At 41.3% G+C, this 25,470-nt stretch overlaps 1 protein-coding gene and 1 non-coding gene across 5 annotated transcripts in view; both read right to left on the bottom strand.

Moving 5' to 3' along the window:
* Positions 1-611: 611 nt before the first annotated feature.
* LOC134646465 (U2 spliceosomal RNA) lies at positions 612-802 on the bottom strand. Its single transcript, XR_010096707.1, has one exon. It is a non-coding gene; the product is annotated as a U2 spliceosomal RNA (small nuclear RNA).
* Positions 803-5,238: 4,436 nt separating this feature from the next.
* LOC134644188 (hyccin 2-like) overlaps positions 5,239-25,470 on the bottom strand; it is a 48,179-nt gene continuing 27,947 nt past the window's right edge. The window contains exons 6-14 of one of the 4 annotated variants that reach the window (XM_063496962.1): positions 23,251-23,331; positions 21,202-21,317; positions 18,507-18,602; positions 17,661-17,777; positions 14,442-14,529; positions 14,052-14,208; positions 13,797-13,817; positions 13,157-13,333; positions 5,239-9,608 (exon numbers count right to left, since the gene is read on the bottom strand). In XM_063496962.1, the coding sequence (XP_063353032.1) occupies positions 8,962-9,608; positions 13,157-13,333; positions 13,797-13,817; positions 14,052-14,208; positions 14,442-14,529; positions 17,661-17,777; positions 18,507-18,602; positions 21,202-21,317; positions 23,251-23,331 (1,500 nt within the window). In that variant the 3' untranslated portion in view covers positions 5,239-8,961. The remainder of the gene's footprint in view (positions 9,609-13,156; positions 13,334-13,796; positions 13,818-14,051; positions 14,209-14,441; positions 14,530-17,660; positions 17,778-18,506; positions 18,603-21,201; positions 21,318-23,250; positions 23,332-25,470) is intronic. The other 3 variants (XM_063496964.1, XM_063496963.1, XM_063496965.1) reach the window with 3 other exon arrangements.

Here is a 25,470-nt window from a genome sequence, read left to right as displayed (position 1 = left end):
TCAGTGCTGTGCAGAGCATTAACCAAGTTTTTACCAAGATGGCAAAAAGAAGAGTTAAACCTATTAACCTATTTCAGTATGAGTCCTCTGTGGATGAAGAACAGAATGTGCTGTTTACACTTCAGTTACAAACGGCACTAAAATTAGGAGAGGTCTGTCGGTCTCTACTGGAAAACAGAGGCAAGTGCCGGCTTTAACTCTGAGCTGTGAACACACGGTTGTATTTTCATTAGAACTTTTTCAAATAATGTAACTGTAATTCAAAATTTATTTTTTTGTTATTTCTACAGTAAAGTTCATGCTTTGGCCACTTGTCTGTGCCATAATTTGGTTTTCTTAGAACAATCACACTCATAAGTGGAAAAAAGTGTTCTTTCTCCACATTTCTCACATCAAAATAAACCAGACTTTCAAAATTTACTGACATCAGTTGTGCATACATTGTTTTGAAAAAAATCCACACAAAGGGATCAAAAAGGGCACATTATTTATTCGCTGCAAATAATTCAAAATTAATTTGAGCTTTGAACTAAGTACCCTGAAACGCCGTCATCTCACGACCTTCGTCTCATGAAGAAATAGGCATTACATTAACTTTAAACATAATCAGGGGTGAGTGCACCGTTCTTGGAAGTACTGCAATACCAAGTTGATGCGTGGAGTGGACGGAGCAAGCTCCTATTCCATCTCCCTGTTCCAAAAATCAATTTAATATATGGTCCCCGGATAGGGGACGTATCAGATATTAAACTGATAAGAACAGATACTACACTTGATCTTAGCCAAAAGGCCGAGAAGCGATGCCATCTACGGCTCGGAGGAAACGGCCTGGTTCCCAGCGCCGTCTCTCTGACTCATGGTTTGGAAGCTGAACTGCTGATATTTTGTACTGAATTATCACACAAACAAGAGCAACCATGTTCCCTCACACGTCTTATATCGCTGGGTTTGTGTTACGGTAAATTAAACTTGCGAGCGTTTATAACACAAAAGTTATTGCGGCTTCCTGGACACGTGACACGCTTTGATCCAATAGAAGGACCAAAACAAATATCACAAATATTTCCACTACATACACGCTAATTATAAATACACGCAATTTATTTGTCCATTTATAAAGTCTTTAGACTTTACTCAATGAAGCGGAGTGAAACTTGGGATGAATAAAGTGTTTTTACACATCGACTCATAATAAATATACGTCTTGTAGAGCCCCCTCGTGGAGGGGAGGGTAAACTGCACCATACTCAGAAACTGGTCTAGCAAGACGCAGGAGCTGGCCGGACTGAATTAAATGACACGGTCCTGGCTCAAGGTCTTCGTATTTACAGTTTACAGTAAATAAATAAATGAAATACGGTGTAAATTCTAACAATAAGAGGAGTCCAGGTGACCGACGGTGTCAGATATGACAGCCAAAACAGAATTAAAGCGGGGGCAATGAACTGACATTCAGTTAGCTGGAACACCTCTCTCTCAGTCAATCTGGGAATAAACAGTTCTGTCTATGAAGAAGTCAGTAACTAATACTGGAAGCTGTGCGGCCTCGTCACCTTGACGAAAATTTCGTGTATGAGTACGTGTCAGTTTACCTGAAGAGTTTCTGAAGAGTAGCTAGTTAGCTAGCTAAATTGACCAGACAACTGTGGACGGGAATTTCCGGCCCGGTAAAACTTGCTGTCAAAACTGCAGTCAATAAAATCAAAATTATCTCAAAAAAAAGCAAACTTGAAATTTCGAGTTCTTAAGTCAGTTTTCTAAGATAACCCACCCATTTTTATTATTATTGTTTTGTATTATTATTATGATATTACAGAGACGGAAACAAGCTTCCACACACAACAAAAACCTAGCTCCTTGCCCTACTATTATCTAAACATTTAAAATGATAAGGGCCATATTAACTTAGCCATGTCTGCTGCTGTTTATGTCTTCGGCCATTTGAAGGTCACATGTTTCTAACGGTCATGCGCAAAGGTTGTAAGTCGTGAGAGCGTTTGCATTGGTATGCAAAAAGCGCGCAGTTTTTGACTTCATGACTAAAGCCCGTTAATTTTGCATTTATTTTTGAAAAGTATTTGTTCATAAAAAAGATAGAAAATCGATTTAAGAGACTAAATTAAAAAAAAAATCAATCCACAACATGTCTTATTACAAAAACTCTTAAACAGAACTTAATAAATAATTTAAAAACTAACTCCAAAAGTTGATTCTGTTCATCTGGACGTAGCGTTTTGTGGGAGAAACGTTTCGTCACTCATCCAAGTGACTTCTTCAGTCTCAGCTGACTGCAGTTTTCCCCAATCTTATAAACAGTACATTTGCATAATGACTGAAACCAGCCCACTGAAGGAACAATGGGGTGGGAGGTCAGTTCCTTAATCTTAATTATGCAAATTCTCATGACCATTGATCAACAACCACTGACCAAAACCCACTGATCAAAGACCACTGATCAATGGCCATGAGTACCATTCACAGAGAATTGGGGAATGGCTGCAATCACAGCATTGTAAGATGGCGAAAGATGTACCCTTAGGCCCCCTCCTCGATTCAGAGATGATCTTTCCCTTTTCACGTAAATGGCCTCCTTGACTCCGCGCTCAAACCAGCGTTCCTCCCTGTCCAAGATGTGTACATCCTCATCATTGAAAGAGTGTCCACTGGCCTGTAGGTGTAAATAGACTGCAGAGTCCTGGCCTGACGAGCTAGCTCTTCTGTGTTGTGCCATCCGCTTCGCCAAAGGTTGTTTGGTTTCCCCGATGTATAAATCCTGGCAATCCGCCTGGCACTTAACAGCGTACACTATGTTACTCTGTTTGTGTCGGAGGACCCGATCCTTGGGGTGGACCAATTTTTGGCGCAGCGTGTTTTGGGGTTTAAAAGCCACAGAAACCTGGTGTTTAGAAAAAATGCGTCTCAACTGCTCCGCTACTCCTGACACATATGGGATCACTACAGGTTTTCGCTTGGGCAGCGGTTGTCCTTCTCTCCTGGATCGGCTGGAGCTTTCTTTAGGTGCCTCCAGGAGAGAAGGACAACCGCTGCCCAAGCGAAAACCTGTAGTGATCCCATGAAGAAAATTTTAAAACTACTTTATTCCAGTCGTTCAGAGTCTTTTACAAGTCTTGTTGCTTGCACAACAAACAATAGCACAGTAATAAATAATTAAAAAAAGAAAACGATCCTAGACATCTAATAATAACAATATTATGATGAATATATTCTAATATGGCTCTAAAGCAAATAAACCATCTGGGGAAGTCAAATGCAGGCTAGTATGTACATATGGCTCCTCACTGAGGCTCTCTCTTTATGATTTTCCTTTTTAAAGGCAAATATATCATATTTCATATATGAGTTTTTGAGACTGTGGATTTAAGCTGAAATAGCATTTTCTATCCCTCATGTAAACTAAGACCAAGTCTGGTAACTCTGGAGCTCTGCAGAACTTCAGCAGGACTCTCCGCACCTTAAATGTAAAAGCGTTAGCTCTTTTCTCAAAAATGCCCTGGTTACACCATTAGATTTGTAGATAGAATTTATATTCTCAATTTCTTTTTGGGGTTGAAGCGCCTGGGAAGGGATCTCAACCTCCACTCACATCTTCTTTCAGGTGATCTCAATGGGTCACATAATAGGGTGAGGTAAGGTCTCACAATGGTGTCACCCAAAACCTCTGCTGATAATGACCCACGCCTTTTTTCACCTTGGTGCAGATGTTGAGGCACATGATCGATAATGGGTCAACAACCCTGTTAAGAAACAATTCACTAGGGGTTAAATACCTGGGACTCTCCACCATTTGTGTTGATACATGCTCAATCATCCAGGTAAGGAAATCCCAAAAAGTTAATTCTGTTCTTCTGGATGTAGTGTTTTCAGTGGGAGAAAAGTTTTGCCACTCACCCAAGTGACTTCTTCAGTCTCAGAAGTCACAGACTGAAGAAGTTGCTGTAGCCCATCTGTTTCCAGGTCAAATGAGTTGTGCTTTCAGATATGCTCTTCTGTGTAGCTTGTTTGTATAAATGTTTTTTGTTGTTACCTTTCTATCAGCTTGAAGCCATCTGGCCATTTCCCTCTGACACAACCAGGATTTTCACCCAGAGAACGCTTGCTCACTGGATATTTTCACATTTCATCCCAGTAAACCCTGAAGATGGCTGTGCAGGAGACTCAGTACAGGAACAGGTGTACCTAATAAAGCGGCTGCTGAATGTATGAAGCATGAATTTACAGGACTATGCAGTAGTTTGTGCTATGTTCTTAGATTGTATAGATTTTCTGTTTGTTTTCCTATACATATATTTTAATGAGTATTATTTTGCTTGTCTCCATTTCATCAGTTTTGATGACTCAGTCTTTAATGAGTGATGAAAAGTCTTTATTCATTCATCACAAAGTTGAAGCGCTTGACTGACTATTCATGTTCTGACAAATGTGAGAAAGGATTTGATTGTCTTTTGCAGAGGCGAGTCTGTGGTATGAAAAATGCTTTAACTGTTTTCAGAACTGCATTAAGAGTGGTGAGAATTACTTCTCTGCTGTGACAACTGAGCCAAATCCATTACAAAAAACAGGAGTCAAAATTAACATTAGTGACGTAATTTCCGTCAAATATGGCGGTCCGCCCAGTTGCCTTCTTTTAAAATGTGATCAGGCAGGACTGAAGACTCAAAAAGCCCAGAGACACCGGCCATAAGGTCGCTCTGCATTCAGCACTATTGACCGTTAACAGCGTTGTTTGTTTCACAGTAGGTATTCTAATTTTCTTTCCAATTTCCGTTTTCCCCGCCAGCAGCGCTGTTCTGACTCAGTGGAACCATTAGCTAACAGCAAATAAGCTAACGGCGAATAAGCTAACACAGTCAGTTCACAAAATTAGCTGACTGAATTCAGACTACTAAGTTTTTATATTGTAGACAATGGGTTATTGTAATGTATTTAAAATATTTATTTACCTGCATTTTTGATACAATGCTCTGTATTGTATACAGATATTATAATAAAGGATAGTCTTTTAAATTTAAATAAAGACTTCTCTTGCTCAAGACCACTTAAAAAACCTCCACGTATAATAAAGTCTGGCTCATATAAATGAAATGTAAAGAAATGACAGGTGACTTGAGACTTTTGCAGTTATATAGTGAAACCAAACTGGGTACTAAAACTGGAAGTAGTCACGTGATGTGTAATGATGAGTGTACTAAAGTACTCTCACACACAGTCAGATCCCTTACAGCACAATATTTATTCAACAATATACATTAATTTCTCTCTACATTTCAGGCTTATGTTCATTTTTTTATATTCATCTTGCTTCACCTTTGTACATTTATTTACAAGATTTAAAATAAGTCTTTCTCCATTTATATAACATCATTAGTACAGTGTAATCACATCATCCAGCAGCTTCCCTTGAAGCATTCATAATCGCTAATCTATTTAATACACCGACTGGCGTCTTTGAGCCACAGAGCAGCAAACTGACAGAAGGGCTCAACATGCACTCAGAGTCCAGGTGTGGCTTTCTCTCTGCGAGGGCGGTCGGATGACAAATGGATGGTCCTCTTAATTCACCCATGTAAGAGAGGTCGTTTGCTCTGTAGCACCACGGCAGGGTGTATAAACAGAATCTTTGAATGGCGACACTGTTGAGGTCTTGCACCTTTAAAAATCATCTTAAATGCATGTGGGCCCTCCCACCCGACGAGGATCGGCGAAAGCCCGTCCACCAAAATAAAAAAAATAAAAAGGAGAGGGTGGGGGAAATGTTGCATAGAATCAATTCTGATGTCAAGAACAGAAATTTTAGTGCTGCCATTTTTTTTTTTTTTTAAATGTGGCTTTCTGATAATCTCCTGAGACCTTCCAGACCCCATTTTATATATATCTCTATATATTTTTTTTTGGTTTTAAAAAGAAAAAAATATAATAAATAGCTGTACCCTTTGACTTTAACAAAAAAATAGCATTGTGTTGGATGTGACATCTCACAAGTACTACTTTAAAAGACTAAAACCCTGCATTGAGTGTATTTGCACATAAATGGATGTCATTTCGATTACTATCTTGAGAGAGGTGGATGGATTAAAGTGCATTCTACTGTATGAAAACAAAGCCCACAGTTGTCACATGCAGGACAGGAAATGAACTTTATTTAAATAAAATATATTTTTTCCTTTATTGAAATGCAAATAGACTTTTAAGGATTTATAAGCTTATCTATGGCAGCTAAAATTTCCAGCCACAGTCAAACTTTAACGTTCATTTCCCACCCTGATCACATGCAAATAACACTGCGTACGCACACACTCCCACACACACACTCTCGGACATTTGTCACTCTGTGGCAGCGTGCAGCACCAAAGTGGCTGCTGGTACCCCTCAGGTGAGGGGGAGTCGTGTGAATGACAAGAACACGTTAACAGTTTAAAAAAAAAAAAAAACAACAGCCAAAAGGTGCCACTCGACTCACAGCAAAATACAGTAAATGGGAAAACACGGCTCGCCGAGAGCCACACAGCACAATGACAGCAGACAGTGGACCAGGTGAGAGTGTGAACTGTAGCTACTCTCCTCTCTTCTTCATGCTCCACAGTCCAGTCCAGTTCAGGAGAAGGAGGAGGAGGAAGAGGATGTGAGGCCAAAGAGCTGACTACTGAGGCTTTTTGGCCTGAAATGTGTAAGGCTAAAGCACACACAGGACTCACTCAGGACCAGGAGCAGCAGCTGTGAGGGTTTCGAGCACAGGAGCATGAGCGTGTGGGATTTTCACTGCACACTGAACTGACTTTTATAAATATATATATATATCCATATGTATATATATTAATCATTCATTCTCTTTTTAAACAAGCACTTGAGCAAAACATGGAAATGCAGTAAAACCGCTGACTACTACAGTACACAGACGCTTCATATACTGCTTTTATATGTGAACAGCTACACTAAGTGATGATTTTTTTTAAAAATGGCAAATAAAGGTGAAGCTGCATCTAAGGGCACGTTGAACCATGTGTCTAGAGATCCCTTTTTTACATTTTTTTTTTTAAAATAATAACAGCAGACAGGAGAAAAAAAAAGGCATTTTTAAATTTAAGACATCCAAAGGAGGGGAAACCGAAAGTCCTTAAGGAGAGGATGCGTATCGGCACATCTGGCAAAGACGAGGACAAAACTCGGGTTTGGCTCACCGGGCATTTCATGCCAATGAAACAGCCGGCGCTTCGCAGGGCACTAAACATGCAGACAAGCACGCCGTGCTCAAATCCCTCAGCCCGGACAGGGGGTACTACAGAAGGCTAGCGAGCACTGCGCGCAGATGCAGCCGTTTCACAGCAGAGATCGAACTCCATGTATGTGATTGAAATTGCACTTCCAAAAAATAAAAATAAAAAAATAAAAATCAAAGCGGGGCATTTTAGGGACTTAAAATAATAACCCAAATGAGACTGATTGATATATGACAGGAAAAAGAAAAAGAAAAGCCTGATGGTTTTTGTTTTGCAGGTAAAAACTGCACATGATGGTACTCAACTGAAATGCAAGGCCAGGATATTCAGCCACACTTGTCACACGAACGCGCGCAAATCTTTACAGTGTCGTCACAGCTGCAGTGTGAAACCATTTGCAATCCTCCCAATTGGTCATCAGTTTGATTTTGAACCATTCTGCATTCTGATTGGGAGACACGTGTCTGAGTGGCAGGTGAACACACAATGAGGTAGAACAAAATGTTTTATAAGCATCCAATCAGAGCACAAAAACAGGCGGTCAGCAGTGACTGGTATACACCTCCAGAGGGCAGCACTTCACCGGCTCAGACATGACGCCAACACACAAGCTTTAACACAGACCGACACGCGCACTAACGAGTGCTCTTAGACGGAAGGATCCATTGAGCGGTTTGAACCGCAAATTTAACATACAGTCAGCAAAAGTGTGCACGGTCCAATGCAGTTATTCATCGAGATTCAGATTTTAAACCAAACCGCAAGACAAAAGTCTTCCTGTAGCTGCACAGTATTTATTTCTCTAGATTTAACCATTTAAAATCTCGGGGAAGGACAAAGCCTCGCCACCCTTCCAGTTTGGTTTTACAACAATCCTATTTGTTAGATTTTACAGATTAAATGAGAATTGTTTCTGTGACAAAATAAAGGTCATGGCCTTAACCCTAAAGAATCACTTGGGCCTGACAAACTACTGTCACACACACACACACACACACAAAAGAAAACCCTTCTTTGGACTCTGATTTAAAACATTTAAAGATCTGTTATTCATAAAACTCTATGTCGAATTAAAACAAAAAACCCAAAAAACAGCAATTAACGAGGAAGATAATCAGCAAGAACGATTGCACGTGAGCCCCGGGAATGAAGGAGAAGGAATGAAGAGACAGACCAACCGAATCCCCCACTCTTCTCCAAATGAGCGACGGTAAGTGTTATTGCTGATTCATTTTTGACTGATTCAGTCTGGAAAACGAAATAATCTGAAATGTCACGGATGACCTACAGCTAGCCTGAAATCCTTGCAGATCTCCTCTCATCACAGCCTCCCTTTGAGGAGAGTTTCTATGTGGAATGCTCAGCTTGGCAGAGAGGAGGACGCAGTGACACGCTGGACTCTTACACTCGACCGTAGTTACAGCAGGAGCAGCCGGTCACGATTCACTACTTTTCACGTTGTTGTGCTGTCAGTGACTTCATCCACCCACGACGACAGCAGGTCTCAATTACAAATTTTAATGGATGTTTAACGGGGTGGAAACACAGCTCTGGAGATCTCAAATGTGTTTCAATTTCTTACACACACAGACACACACAGACAGATGTACAGGTAGAAAGACGTCATAGTCGAGCTGTAGAGAGTCGCGGAGAGAAACTGCATGAATCTGTGTGTTATGTAGGTATTCGTGTGTGTGAGTGTGCGCGCCATTCCCTGCACTGGACGTTAGACCTGTGATATGATCTGCATGTTGAAGCTGGGGGAGCGTGACTGCTTGGTAAGAGGTGCTCCAGGAGACAGCAGGGCCTGAGCCTCCTCCGGCCTGAGCAGGTGTTCCTCCTGCAAACTGATGGTGGAGTGCCGGTGAGAACCCCCAGCTAGAAGCCCTTCCCTCTCAGAGCCTCCTGCCTCCTCGTGTTCCTCGCCATCGCCTCCGTTCAGGTTGAAATTCGTGCAGTCAAAGGACTTGCTGGAGGAGGTGCTGCCAGTCCTCACTAGCATGGGGCCCGCGGGGAAGCTCAGGTGCTTCTTTATGGGGCTCAGCTGGATGGCGTCCAAGTTGATGCTCGCTGGAGGCGACTGCTGCCTCTGTTGATGCCTCCTCGTGGCGGCCTGAAGATCCGCAGACAACTCCGCCTGTTTGTCTGTCTCCCGCTCCTTCTCCCGCTCTCGCTCCTTGTCCCGAGACAGTCGTGCAGTAATGGCTTTCTTGATGCTGCTCGTGCTGCTGTTCAGGCTGCCACCCCTGGGCCCCACGCTGCCGCCAAGCTTGGTGCCGCTGGGCTGGCTGCTGTTCGACGCCCCAGAGGAGAAACCCTCGTCTGGGTCGTTGATATTGAAGGAGTCCTCCCCGCCACTCATGCCATCAGCATCTGAATGTGACGATGAATGAACATAGACAGAAGAAAGCAAAACAAAAGCAAACAGAAATGTGAGTGAAATCACAAAATGCTGAGCTGAGTATGACTTGACTGAGCAAAACTTTTACTCTCATTTTATAAAACCTTCCAAACACTTCTAACTGCAAAGTTTCATAATCTATAATCTTGTCCACATGTCGCAGAAGTTGCTGGTCTGGCTCGTTAACACAAAGCCGTGTCTTCTAATTCTTATTTACAGTGTTGTCAAATGGCTTGTAAAAATTTTAGCACTAATAATGACTATGATTAGATGATTAGAAATACTCCAAAATAAATTAGCAGACTTAATTAGTTCCCCTTCTAAGAGTGCAACACTTTACGCTCGACAGACCGTGCCTCTTCATTATCTCAGTCATTAAGCACCAAACAGAGGTTCAGTTCAATAGACTGCATAATGACCCTGAGCTCTGATCCTCTGATGTAACACAGATTGACTGAAATCTGACCAGCTGTTTGTTTGGGCAAAGTGAGAGTTCAATACCCTGGCTCAAAGAGCTGAGTTTGTTTTATCACAATATGCAATCATCAATAATCTATAGCCTAATAGGCACGATATTTGGATAAAGACGTAAAGATTAAAACATTTTTAATCCATTTGTATCCTCACTTTGAAAGCTGAAAAGGAAAAAAGATGATAAAGTGTTAGAAAAAAAGCAAGTTATTGACATACAGTATGCAGGGTAAAGGCTGTTAAAAGAAGAGAGATGATCAGCTGTCTCTCTCTGTCATGCATCGTTGGGACAAGCAGACCCGGATGACAGGGAAACCACAGACAGCACCAGAAAAAGGAATGCAGAAAACTGAGAAGAAAAAGGTCTGGACTGACATGCAGATAACATGAGGAGAAGACACATGCTCTCCTGCCCCATCCCTCGTCTCTCCTGCAGCACTGGCCCAGCGGTCACGTGGTTGGCCGGCTGAGATGTGCCTGCCAATCTGTGGAAAGCGCTGATCCGAGTCCGTACACCTCGCCAGATCAATAGCCTTCCTGTTAGAGCTGACAGCCTGCAAGGCTAAATGAGCCAGTCTGCAAACCACCACAGGCCAAACCAGTCCCCCAAATGAAGAGTGGTATTGGTGATCTTTACCAACAAGGCTGCAGCCAGTGGTTTTTACATGTTTTAGCATTTTGACTACACTTTGCTTATGTCTGCTCATGCAACAGATTTATATACTTGCTGCCGGTTCCCAGTCATTTCAATGCGCTGTGAAATTTAGCCTGAAATTAATGAAATAACATATTTTGTATTTCAGTTTTTAAGTGGGGAGCATTTTAAAAACTCTTCATGGTGCGTTCAAGGTCATTCTGAGGAGCAGCATTTTAAAGTAGACCTGCAAAAATCATTGCTTCTGCAGAAAAAAAATACACATAACCCACAATATAGCTGAGAGGGTCAGTGTTAGCTTTGCAATTCAAAACAAAAATAAAGGGAGGAAGTGCTACTTAGCATACAAACTATCCATATTTTCCCTGTAAAGTTCAATGCTTTGTTTATGTTTAAAAGTTAAATCGTTGGTCACATTATTAATGAGGATGAACTTTGTGCTTTGCATAACAGAAATTTGGTGTTACAAGCTAAAACAGCACTTTTCAATCTGTAGGCGAATTTCATCTGCAGAAGTTAAGCTCACTGCACATAAGCATCAGAGTTTGTATTATGTAAAATATAAACCAACATACAAAAGAAGTAAACTTTAACTATATAATGATCGTCACTAATGGAAGGTTTGTCCAGTAGAAAGCATTATGGGTAACTGTTTTTACATACCTGCATGTTTGTTTATGATAGGAAAACAGGTCCTTTTTCAAATATACACTGCTGCAGTCAATATTCATCAGAGTCCATACATATCAATAAATACACATAAGGAATTCTTCCTAAGAGTCTTTGATGATCTTCAGCAGCTCATTCTCATATGTTCTGGTTACAATGCAGAACGTATGAGATAGGATCGCTTTAGAACTAAAGAGGACAGACATTCAAGATTTCTAATAAAGACTGATATTTAAATTCATTTTCAGATTGTTTTTAAAACCACAAAGTTTTGAAAAAAACTAAAGCTCCTGCATCAGTCAGGCTCTTTTAAAAACCTTACATCATCAATTCAGAGTTTTTAAAACTGCTCCCACCTCAGATTTAGCAATACTAAAATAGCACATTTTATACTTTTACTTTGAAGTGACCCGAGCTGAATGAATAATTTCCTCTAAGGAACTCAAAACAAAAAAGAAAAATGGTTGCAGTGCAAAGAATATGCTATAAGAAGTTTAAACATGCAAAGGCACGAGCAACTTTCAATTTCAATGCAATGGAGAGGCAAACAAACAGGTTTTGACTTCCTGCAAGAGAATCTCAACTAACTGTAAGTGACACTGACGGCTTTTGAAATCATCCCATGTTTCTCTTTAATATGTGGCAGATTTCTATCTAACAAAATCATGATAAAGGATTCTTTCACAGCAGCGTTCAGTGAAAGCTCACTGGAAGAAGACGAGATGGCACTCAGACATACACTGACCACAAGCCAGGAAATGCGTCTGACGTTTCAAGATTTCAAAACGTTTATGAATGGAAATGGACACACATTTAAAGGATGCAAAATGGGCCTACAATCCCTGCTCGAATTAGTGGACTGACGGCATTCAATTTATAACTTGGCCTTTTTTTCTGATAAGCTAAAAGATCCGACATTTCTTGTTTGAGCAGAAATCACTGAAGCTTGCTGTAGCGTATGCATGCAGGGCTTGTTTTCACTCACTGAGCTGGGGAAAAGAAATGCAACATAACGGAACACAAACTTAGGACAGAGTAAAGCTGCTGGACTAATTAAAAAAAAGAAAACACCACAAACAAATCGGAGGTTCTCTTTCTGCAGGGAAGGGTGGTAGCAGCAGATGGGTGCTGCTGGCCTCACAGACCCAAAACCTAATGCTATCAAACACCTCAAGGGGCGAGTTCAGAAAGAAGATGCCGGATACTCTGAGCCCGTTTTGTAAAACTGATGTATATTCCCTGTCAAAGCTGTAGAAAATATAAATCAATAAACCCAATTATCAAACAGGGAGAGTTTGGAAAGCGCAGAGTAGAAGGTTAAGCTGGACACTAAACATGCTCAGTGAGTGACAAGGGTGGCAGTTTAACGTTGAAGGCATGATGAGGGGAAGAAAGAGAGAACATGACATGACGACAGGCCCATGCAGAACGGCCACTAGCCAACCACACTTCCTTCAAACCCAGAATAGGCGACTCTTCCACTCTTAAATGAGGCAAAAACATAGCAAAGGTTTTGCATTAGAGGGGTTGTTGGCTGAGGGTCTTATAAGACTGGATGAGTTAGTATACTCTGGGGAAGTGAAGAGGCAGCCACAATGGAAAGGGCAGAGTTAACCGCCTCAAGCCGAGAAGGGGTAGTAGGAGGAGGGTTGGGATGATACAGATCGAAGGGGGCACCTCCTCCTGAGACCCGCCCTGCTCTGAGCGTCCGCCCCCGTCCCCTACCCTCGAGAGTGATGGGGGGAATGATGCTGCTGCTGCTGCTGTGGTGGCTGTGTTGCCGCCCTCCTCTTTCTTCTTTAGCCGTGGGATCCCAGTGGGTGCGGTGGCGGTGTTGGTGCTGGGCGAGGCTAGGATTGACGGTGAGGCTCAACTCTGCATCGGTTGAGTAGTCAAAACAATCTGGGAGTCAACAACACAGATGAGGAAATGTGTCGCTTTAGTAGCAGCAAGCTTCAATCAATTCGGGCCTCATCATAGCCAGAGCAGGCCTAACTACTGTCTCTAAAATTCACGGGTAGATCACAAGATATGGAAAAAATAGGAACTACCCCATAAATACTTGGTAAAATGGAGACAGCAGAAACTACAGGCACCATTTTTCTCTTCATCTTAACCAGTGAAACAAAGCACGTAATAGACAGGACAAGCAAAAACAGAGAAAAGGAAACGAAAAAAAGAGCAATAAGGAGCAGTGAGTGGCACAAACACTGCAAACACAGACTATATGACCACAGTTGCATACAATAACTGACATGAAACACCATTTAGATGATGCTAATGGTGTAACTGAAGTACAGAGGAAACGGGTTTTCTTCTCACTGGAAAGGGGGAAAAAAAAACACCAGAGAAGTCATTTTCTCACCAAATAGCTCCTTCTTGCGGGCTTTTATAGATCAGGGAAAAAAGTAATAACCTGTAAGATTACAGCTTAAATCAGAACCATGCACTTGCTTAACTTTCTTCTTCAAACTATCCTCAAGTGCTACGGATAATTCATGAGGTTGATGAAAGGGCGAAAAAAAAAGTAATCTACTCTGCGTCCAGATTTACTTCCTGCACTGCGGCCTGGCTCGCGTTCCTGTGTGCTGCAGCCAAGATGGCAGATTTTAAGTCTCACCCTCTCTCTTCCAGCGGTGGCGTCGTATAGAGGCGGTGGTGATGGCCGAGATTGATATACGGCTGATGGTGGGCGTCACCTCCACCTGCAGCACCTTGCGGCCCCGCGGTGCGTCGGGAGCGCTTTCCGGCAGCGAGTTTTTCATGGCGTTCCCCAGCTGAAGTCGACACATGCACAGGTGCAGATCAATAAACAATTAAAGGAGCAAAGCCAGGAGGTATAACAAGATTTAAAGCCTGGTTATGGTTCGAATTTGAGGACAAACAGAGGTGATTTAAGTAAAAAAAAAAAAAGGCAGATCAAAGCCATTATTTTACTTCATGGTTTTTATTTTGTCTCGGGATTTAATTATAGACAGGTGGGAGTGTACCGCTGTGCTGCAGGTCTTACCAGGAGAGGCTGGGAGTAAAGCTCCAGCTGGGCTCGGTACACAATGTCCTCCAGAGCTTCTCGCCCCATCTCCCACTCTCCATTGTATCTGCAAATCACAACAAAAGACACACACACACACACACACGCGGCATTTAACAACGTCATGCTGCGAGCCTATCTGAGTAAACTGGAATGTCTCACAAGTTGCCTTGACGTCTGAATCACATCCTCTAATCTATTATTAGTTATTTAGTAATGCCTGCAGCTACAGCGAGGGTGTGGTGGATAACTTGGGCACGTATCTAAACAGAGGGATTACACTCTCTGTCGTGCTGTTGAAATGCGAGAAAATAGGCTGAATTTTTTTCCTCGCAGTGAATTAAAATATAAAGCATTTAGAAAAACAAACTTTATGTCACACATAAATAGAGCTGGGCGATAGAACGATAACGATATGTATTGCGAAATAACTTTTTCTCGATAGAAAAATTTAACTATTGCGATAGACCTCATCTCTCTTGCTCTCTTAAAAAAAAAAAGAAAAAAAAAAAGAACAGCCAATCCAAATTAAGTAGTGCAGAGCCGAACCAATCACAGCCGCAGCGTCACGTCACGTGACTTGTTACGTACAGCACAAGTGCCAAGCCGCACATGTGTATTTGGGAAGCAGCTAGCCGCCGTGCCGCCCGGGTAATGGAGGAAATGAGTGTGCCGACTAGAGAAAAATCAACCGAGAGCGTGAGCGAAGGTTACCGAAGAGAAAACAGATGATGGTTCCAATTCCGGAGAGCTTGTCGAACGGAAGGGCCATAGAAGTTCCGTAGTGTGAGGGTATTTCGGCTATTTCAAGTCTGACAAAAAACAGAGTAGCGCACTGTAAATTGTGCCGAAAGCAAGTCTGGAAATACAATAAACTGGTGCATGCTCAATCTCTGAGTGAAAGCGCTAATTCGTCATTTGGCTTTTGTCAGACTAAAGTTTATTTATTTATATATGTGTGTGTGTGTATATATATATATATATATATATATATATATATATATATATATATATATATATATAAATAAAGATGTTCACTTAGCATCTTTATTTTAAAACTGTTTGAAAAGCTAAGCTATACAACAAGGAGAGATTGAGAATTTCCTTTTAGTTCTCAGTTTATTTGATATTGACAAAAGTTTGTCTGTTCTTCTGTATTTTTAGAATTAATATTTTGTTTCTAAGTGGAATTGACAATTTAGTAGTCTGTTTTGTTTGTTCTATTTTGAAACTTAAATGCTTTGTGCCTTTTGTGTAGTTTGCAATATTTGCCTATTTATCTGAAAAAGTCTCATGTTCCTTAAGTACATCTACCCTGTTGAACTTATTATGGGAAATAAATATTTAAATCAAAACAAGCTGCTGATTATTTCACATTTTACTTGTGAGCAACGGCACATTTAAATCTTACAAATATAGTTATTTGGTTTATATCGTGATATATATCGTTATCGCCTGAAATGAAAAAAACATATCGTGATATGAAAAAATCTTATATCGCCCTGTTCTACACATAAATGGTTTTCACAGTTACTAAATAGAATACTGGCACATTAATGGCTGCTAATTTGTGTAAAATTGTGTAAATGCAGGGATATGGAAACATATTATCAAATTCAAACTGAAAATCAGCAAAGACTGATAAACATGTATTTAACTTAGAACAGAAAATGTCCAATAAATACTGAATCTTATCTTTGCAGAGCAAGATACTACAAGATACTACCTGGACTGATGACCATAAAAAAAAACAGTACTATGGAAATAATAAATTAAAATTGCAAAAACACCAGGAAGTGAATGGCTGAACTCTTTGATGTGGTCCTGCAAATGCAACAATCATGCGAGCAGGGACAAATGTTCTGGGCTTCCTTTTAGTCTTAAGATCAAAAGAAATGGGATGAATGGGCAGGTAAAACGGACACTCTGATGTTCACGAGGCTGAAAATTACTCTAGAATAAATTTCCAATCTGAACAGCACAAGTGAACGCTGTTTCTGTTTGTGATGTTCTGATATCCCAGCGCATTTTGCTTCCTCTCTCGGCATTAGCGGCCATATTAACCTAAATCCCAGACTGTCCTCAGCTAGTGCCAAGTGTGAAGCTTGGATTCATGTTCATCTGGCCTTCACGTGAGTGAGCACTGAGGTGACCTATGGTAGGGATTACTAAAAAGGCTATTATTTTCTGTCATCTAAAATCACACTCACACACAGCCATTTTTTTTTTTTTTTTGTGCATCGCCTGCTCCAACCTCCTGATTTCTGCTCTGTATCCTCATGGAGGTGATGAGGCAGAATGCATGCTCATCCTCTCCCAACCTCTCTGCTACACCACTACTGCAACAGTAGTGATTCCAGTCACCATCATATCAGGATATCCATATCTGAGGACTTGCTGTCATCAGGAGCTATAATCAGCTTTGCAATGACTGTCCTCGTAGGGGATGAAATCACCTGCTTCCACAATGCGCTGCCGATGTAATCGCTCTCTACAGTGGGTAGCTTCTGCCCTTGGTGGAGCACTAGCATATGCTGTGAGGAGAATTTCTGCAGCAGCTCATGGCAAACTAGAATCAAGAAGACCCTCATTAGCAATGTTCCAGTGGCAAAAACAACATTATGTTGTGTTGCCCACAACGAGCAGCTGGCTACAGCCACAATAAATACAGAATCTCTTTTCAGCTTCATTTACACCATTCGCTCTGGCCTGTGCAGCTTCAGACTGCTCTCAGAGCAGGAAGGTGGTTGCAGCTCAGGAGGTAGATCGGGTCAGCTACTAATCAGAAGTCGAGTGTTTTTTGTTGGAAAAGGTCATATGGGAACAGACATATGGGTTTGTTTACTAGTCAGAGGGTTAGTAGTTTGATCCCAGACTCCTCTAGTCAGCATAAAGAAATGCCTTTGGGCAAGAAACTGGACCCCAAACTGGACCTGATGCATTGATCCTTCATGAAAGTCAACCAAAACCGATTCTGGCTGTAGCGGGTAGCTAAAAAGCTTTAAAGCCAGCTCAAAACAAAAAATAGAGCTGAAAATAAGTGATAATGTTCCTTTATAACAACAGCATGTGTATATTGCATATATAACAAGTGATGATGCATGAAACTTGTTTCTGCAGCCGTGGAACTGCCAAAGAAACATGATATAATTAAATAAGCAAAAACCGAAACACTTTTCCTGCTTTAAAGACACGTACATGGCATGATACACTGCAGTCAGCATCTGCACCATGAACTCAGGGTCCAACAGCACTCGGTTGCAAGGTTCCCTCCAAAGCTTCTGCTGCTGCCGCGGGAAGCCGCATACACACAACCTGTGAATAGAGATTTTTACTGGTTAAACAACATCCCTTTAGCCTCTGCGGAAAGCACACATCAGATAAGATGAGGCTAAATGGGAAGAACAACTAAAGGAAACATCAGACACTTCCTGAGGAAACACATCAAACACTGAGCGAGGGGAACAAAATCTTAACTTCTTGAGACTCATAGAAGGTTAGGCAAGGTCAGCCAGCAGGGCGCTCACGTCTTTACTGTGAGGCTAAACTGAAAGAGTGAGTGCTGTTCTCGTGCTCTGAAGTCTTCACAGTCACAGTTTGCCATCTGTCTAGACTAGACTGAGCTTGCTTCAGGCGTTGTCTGTCTGCTCGGTCACAGTAGGCAGCGATTCATATCCTGAATCGTCTACATGCTGCGGTGGAATAATCATCCGCGTCATATTGTAAATTCCACATTGATCCTTTCTCCTTAGGGTGTCTCAGTGTTTCCAAAATAGACAGATGGAGACAGGTATCCAGCAGTAAGGTTTTTGATTGGCCAAAAGCACAGTCAGTTCAACTCATTTCTAATAAAATTGCATTTATCAAATCCTCCTGCAAAGACGGCAGTCTGTACTGAGATATGGTTACACGGCCTATGAGGTGTTTTAATCCTAATTTCTGGAAAGCAGGTAATACAAAAATGTGTCATTGCAGAGGCTGGTTATCACTTGGGTGGAGAAAAGGCAAAACAAAAGAAGATACACGCGTTTTTGTTTTTCTTACCGTGAGCTCATCCTACAGACTGACTGATAGGAAGAAAGGGGCATGTAGACCACAGCAGAGTTGTAGCAGAGCATGAGGAAACACAGCACCTCAAACCTGCAACCAAAAACACACTGTTAATGGAGTCTAATCAACTTAGTCAAAAAAAAGTTGGGAAAAAAGGAAATATCACTTTTAATCAATATCATACCTTTAAAGTATGACACTTTCACTGAGAACAATTATGCAGCGTGGTTCAAGCAATTTATCAACTCTATGAAGTGTTAAACAGTCTGCTTGCCTAAGCACTTTTGTGCATTGTCAGCCAGTGTGCTGTTTGTAGATGCATAGCCTTATATACTGCAGTAATCGCCCTTAAGCTCTCCACAGACTTCTTATCAATGATGCAGAATCAGTGACACTAAAGATTTAAGTCATCTTGAACTCATAGTGGATAGCATACTTGTTTCTGCGGGTTCACCCAGTAAAGGGATTATTGTTAAAATATTTGGCAAACCTACGCAACTCAGAAGCTTTGACAGAGAGGGGCCAGGATTATACTAGCTTCTGGGCACAAGCACAGACAGTTGTGTACAAATAGTTTCTCCTGGAGGACACATGAGTAGATGGTCCATTTTAATGTAGAGCAACATGGACACAAACAACTGTCAGACACAAAGCCTCACTTTACCCGGTGATGGCAAAATTTACATCACTAGGAGTCATGCATAAAACTAAAGAGGGTGGAGCTGTAGAACACACAGGTGAGATTTGGGTAGTATATGTACAAATTACTAATGAAGTCACTGAAAAGCAACTCTAGCATAAGTTCTGTGGGGGAAAGTGCTCTTCCAGCTAGAAGTTATGGCAAAGGCTGATCAGGCCCACATGTAAGTGTGACAAATGGAGCAGTTCTTATATATATAGCTTTTCTACTGTAATTGACCACTCAAAGCACTTTCATACAACTTGCCTCATTCACCCATTCATATGGGCACTTTTTATTTTCTTAAATGGAAGTGCTTTCTATCCAACTTTCACACACATTCATACGAGCAACTTGGAGCCCAAGGATGATTGGCACGCAGACTGGAACAGACAGGGGATCGAACCACCAACCTTTATAGGGGACCTGCTCTACCTCCTAAGCCACAGCCACCCCAAACAACAACACAGAAACTGTGAATTATTTAATACAAAAAATTTCCATGACAACAACTCATCCGTGACCCTCTGTGTTAGTGACAAAAGCTGTGATGGACTTAAGGCGACTGTTCGATAGTTGTTTTAAAAAAAGAGAGAGAGAGAATAAAAAGTTGGTGGTACTCAAATGGAATCGATACAGAACTCTCCCTTTGTTATTATTAGCCTTCAGCTTCCATATAGCATACTTTATTTCCTTAAGTGCATATTGAGGGAGGACAATGAGGAGGCCCTTGAATTTAAGTGGCCTAACTGAGTCTGTGTGCAAGGTGGATGTAAATTGCTTGGTGCTAGATCATCAGTAGCACTGAGCTGGCACCTCTCGGGAGCTTTGAGCCTTCTTCTCATAAACACTATCTCATGCCCAACTCAACAAATGGATTTCCAGATAAGCTAAGAGGCTTGGTCCTGCTGAAAACCATTCAGTATATTTATGATGCTCTGTGTTTATGGTAACCGGGGGGCCACCCTGCTCTGGAAAACACTAAAGATGATGAGTGTTATCTGTGCTTCCCCTACATTATCTGCTATGGTGGTGTGACAAAATGTTAGCCCCCTTCCTTCCCCTGCCCGACCAAAATTACTCCAAGTGTCCACTGATGATTCAGTTAAGCTCAGAGTTCACGATTCAACAATAAGAAAGAAACTGGCAAAACTGGATTCCATTTTTGCCAGTTTCTTTCTTATCCAGGACAAAACCGCTGCTGACCAAAAAGAAGACAAAAGCTTGTCTCACTTTTGACAAGAAACATCTTGATGATCCCCAAGACTTTTGTCCCATTACATCTGGCATTTCAGGAAAGGAACATCATACTAACAGTGAAACATGGTAGTGGTAGTGTGATGGTCTGGGGCTGTTTTGCTGCCTCAGGAATTGGAAGACTTGCTGTGGTAAATGGAACCATGAATTTTGCTATCTAAGAAAACATCCTCAAGGAGAATGTCTGGCCATCTGTTCGGTTGTGCAGCAGGACAATGATCCAAAACACATTAGCAAGTCCACCTCTATGGCTTAAGAAAAACAAAATGAAGACTTTGGAGTAGCCTAACCAAAGTCCTGACCTGAATCCGACTGAGATACTGTGGCATGATCTTAAAAAGGTAGTTCATATGAAAAATCAGGAAGGGGGCAAACACTTTTTCACACCACTGTATATGTCGCGGGCATTTATGTATATCTGCTCATTCTATTGCTTCATTTCTATGCAAAGATCACCATAGCAGCATAAAGTATTTTAGAGCCAAAAAAGCTTTCAGACCTGCCAAGTCTGGCCAGAGGAGACTGGGCGAGCATCAAGGCTTACAATCTGATCATCTTAAAAAGGTTTTTATAGATGGTGTACAATAAAAAAAAGTATTTTTTTAATGAAAATAAATTAGTCAAAGTTTGATTCAGTATGGCGAGTTGCACCTTGAAAGACCTCTACCACTGCCACTGCCCCCAATTGAACAAACAAGGATCTCAGTGTGTATAAACTACAGCTAAACATCTAATCTAAATCTAAATCAGTACCTGTTCTGCGCAGTGAAGGTCTCTCTCTGAGGATGGAGGCCGCTGTACACCACTCTGATCAGGTCATGTTGACAGAGCGCTCCCTCTGTCAGTGCCATTGACCCCAGGCTAGAAGGCTATAAAGAAAAACAGTTCATTAAACATTTCCCAGCTGTGCTACCTTTATAGCATGACAGTAAATGATCTTGACTCATTAATTTGGTCCTCTTCTTTGTTTAAATGGAAAACTATAACGAGACTTTGCGAGGAAACGTGTTGAGAAAATTGGAAGAACCAGACTAGGTTTACATGTCACAATAACAAAGTGTGGGGATTGTAGAGACAAAGTAATCCAGCTTGTTCATGGCCTGATGTCGTAATTTTTGTTGTTTTGTTTCATACTCTTACTTTCTTTTGTATAATAAAAATAAAGTGTTCACAAAAATTACCCGAGTTAAATTTGTTCATGTATTAGTTCATACATATCATGACAGAAAGCATGACTACTGAACAGTCGGTAAAGCCAATGACTCTTTATTTGACCATTTCATTAAATACATACGTCTTATACTTAAATGGATCAAATCAACAAAACTCGTTCAAAAAGAATTGTTTTTGAATTTTCTCTAGCTAAAAACTCTGAAGGGCACCAAAAATCCTGCAATATTGTGGGGAAAAAATTCTATAAACAGAGCACTTGTGCATTCATGATTTTGTCATCATACTGATCATAAGACAAGACAGCAGGATTTGCTGTGTGGATCTGCTGTGTAGTTTCGCTGACCAAAACCCAAAGCCTTCAACCTCAATTACACAACATGAATTAGCATGTCACGTGGCCTTAAGGATTGTTTTATATCCTCAGCAATGTGACTGCTATATGGGCTGACAATTTCAACTTCCTATTTTAATCCTTGCCGTGTTACAGATCGTTTCTGATATCTCTAGGTTACCATAAGCACCGAGGATAAACTGAATAATCAAGGTGTATTTCGCTCTCCAGCACTGTGTCATTCCAGAGACAAGCTAAGGTATTCAGGTTAACAAACAAAGTCATCTTAAATCTTCATGTTGAAATAAAAAGAGGAAGAGGTAACGACCGAGTGCGTGGCCTCTTTGGCTATGTCCAAGTGAGGATGTGTCACAAGGCCATTTTATTCTGATGGTGTACAGACCAAAAGTCACCTCTAAATTGAATTGATATTCTGTCCTAGGTATCTTGTGTGACACTGAGCAGAGAAGGCGAGGCAGTGGCGCTGAGAAAAAACAAAAAGCGAGTGAGCGGAGTGTATGCTAATGCTGGAGGCCAAGGGATAAGGCCACGTGACGTGCAGAGCCGTACTACAGCTGAGGAAGCTTGTTGTGACACACACACACACACACACACACACACACACACACACACACACACACACACACACACACACACACACACACACACACACTCCCTCTCCTCCAGCCTCCATGCTTTCTTCACTCTCTCAGCATGGAGGATAGAGCCTTTCAAGCTTATAATTACAGCAATAAATCGCCCTCAGACATGCTACACACTGAAGTCTCATCAACACTCACACGCACAACTCAGAGACAAGCACCTACTGAGGGCTGTCACTCACTGCTATGGGCAGTAAAAAAGGCTCAAAAATCTGGCTATGAGCCGCCAGTAAACAGTTGGTATGTCCTTTAAAACCTCTTGGTAATGGAATTCCAGGTCAAAGCAACAGTCAATACTGTGTCTGTTGTAGCAGACAGGTCAGAGTTTGCACGAAGCCAATGTGACAGTGACAGTGACTAAAAGCGACTCAAACACAAAATTAATGAAAGTTGAAATGCTCTCATTTTAAAATCAAAGAAATCGACATGTACATAGATTGTTAAATCTTTTCTTATTAGATTTTTGAAAGACGCAGATCTGGCAGAGAGGGACTAACACATACAGACAGCTATCCCCTCAAGGTAATGTTAATGAAAAAAAGACCTGCAGTGCTGGGATGTTGAGCTGCCACCTTCTAAATAGCCATTTAAGTCCTTCTGCAACTTGCAGAGCTGCAGTGAAGAAGAGAGGCTTACCTCATGATATATCGATGGTTTGGAGAGAGATGGAATAGTGAAGGAAAGGAGCTTGCTGTTGCCATCTTTGTCCACGATTTCCTGCAAACCCAAAGAAACAAAGAAGATGTGTTACTGAAGGAATGCAGGTTTGCATTTGAAACAATGATTCTGAAACTGTGAGGTGGGCCTGCTCTGTGGGACATCCACAACCTTTTTTTTTTAAAAGAATCAGCTACAGAATTAGGTATATCAAATAAAGTTTGAAAACCACTAAGAATAGCCTTTTTTCAAGTCTTCTATTGTCCAGTTTTGGTGAATTGTAGCCTCAGTCCGTTCTTAGTAGAGACAGAACGGACACCTAGTGTGATCGCCTGCTGTTGCAGTCCATCTGTTTCAATGTTCAACATGTTGCATGTTCAGAGATGCTTCTCTGCATACCTTTCTTTTAATGAGTGGTTATTTGAGTTTGTGTTGCTTTCATGTCATTTTGAAGCAATCTACATGCCGGTCACTGCATAGTTTCTCTTTTTCTGAGCATGTAAACCCTAGAGATGGTTGGGTGGGAAAATCCCAGCTGTTTCTGCAATACTCAGACCAGCCGTATGACATCATAAACGTCAAAAGTGTCACATTCAGAGTCACTTAAGTCACATTGTTCCACATCCTGGAACAATGTGATTTAAGCAGGTCATCTTCATCATTTCTACATTCCCAAACGCTGCCATGTGATTGGCTGATTAGATATTTGTAAGCTACTGAACATGTGTACTTAAAGAAGAGGCTGATGAGTGTATATTAAGCTTGTAAATGTGATTTTTTTTTCCTCTGTGGTGGTTAAGGTGCAAACATTTATCAGTACTGTTGTAGAACCGCCTATCACGCACGCGGTTAAGCCTGGCGTTCGTCTGCTCTGCTGGTACACGCTATTGAGTGTGGCAGATTAAATGTCACTGCCAGAACCGGCGCCACTCAATTCCAATTTCACACTGCGATGGGTTACACAAAGATTAACGCTTCCCTGAGAATGATGCCATTTCTACAAGTAATACCTGATTATCTGTGTTCCTGATATATATTAAAAAGAGGAAAAAAAATAAACATTTACATGAGAACATTTGTGAAAATTTCTTATTTCCCAGATTTACCCTGAAATTCAATTATGAGCAGCTCAATAGGACTCAAGTGGCTATTACATGTGAGCATGATGGACACTGTTAACAGAATGAGTAAAGTTGAGACAATTGGGTTTTCTTGTTTCAGTTTTATCTCTCTCTCCATCCCCCTTACACTAATCAAAGTGGTGAGCTTTTCTGGTTTTTCAGACTCAATCTTTCTTATCTGCACTTCTCCTTGAATTTGTTGTTGATTCATGCCTTGGTGTGCCCTTCACTGGCTAACAGTACATCTCTGAATATCTGCGGCGACTGCTGAAAGCAAGGCTGTTTATCAGGGAGAAGTCATCGCTGAAGACAGGCAAGATGTCAATGAGCACGAGCAGTATGTACCTATGCGTGCGTGTGTGTGGTGAGTGGTATAGACGGAGGGATGAATTATGCATGGATATACCCTTAGCTCTGCTGGCTGTCATGGAGCTCTTTCTATTGATATCTCAAGCTCTTAGCACATTTCCCCAGGGGTGTTTCCTGGTGATGCAATCTATCTGCGCTTGTCCCATTATCCAGGGTTTTCCCTGTAGGTCGTCTTTCAAGTCAACAGACGTTCGACCTTAACAATGTTTCACTTGTATTAGATCTAAAGCACCCGTGATTTCCATTTTAAAAAAATGCACTTTCCCACATTCTTATCCATTTAAATGCATCTTAAGAATTGTAAAAGCTCAAAATATAACACCTATATTCATTCATATAACACTATAGCAGTCTAGTCACACCTCACGAATTAACTTCTGCCAACGAGGTTATGGGTTAGGAGGATTACTTGAAACCTTAAGTCTGGATCAATGAACTTTTGACTACTGTGAGACTGATATTTGATATCTTCACAAAACAAAATGTGAAACAGGAACACCTGGAAGACAACATGTTGATGTTCTCACAACTACAAACTATTACAATCCAGATTCATGCATGGTGTGAAGGGGAAGCTTTAGCTTTGGCAGAGATATCCCTTTATGGACTGATGATGTTGTAAGAGCAGTCGTCAAACTAGAACCAGGACACCTAATAAGCAGTACTCAAAACTGAGGGGGGAAAAAAAAAAGCTCAGCAGCAAACAGAA

The sequence above is a fragment of the Pelmatolapia mariae genome, linkage group LG16_19, assembly GCF_036321145.2.
Source record: "Pelmatolapia mariae isolate MD_Pm_ZW linkage group LG16_19, Pm_UMD_F_2, whole genome shotgun sequence".
Lineage (NCBI taxonomy): Eukaryota > Metazoa > Chordata > Actinopteri > Cichliformes > Cichlidae > Pelmatolapia > Pelmatolapia mariae.
Note: the sequence above shows the minus strand (reverse complement) of the source record. Positions and strands in the feature narration are given on the sequence as shown.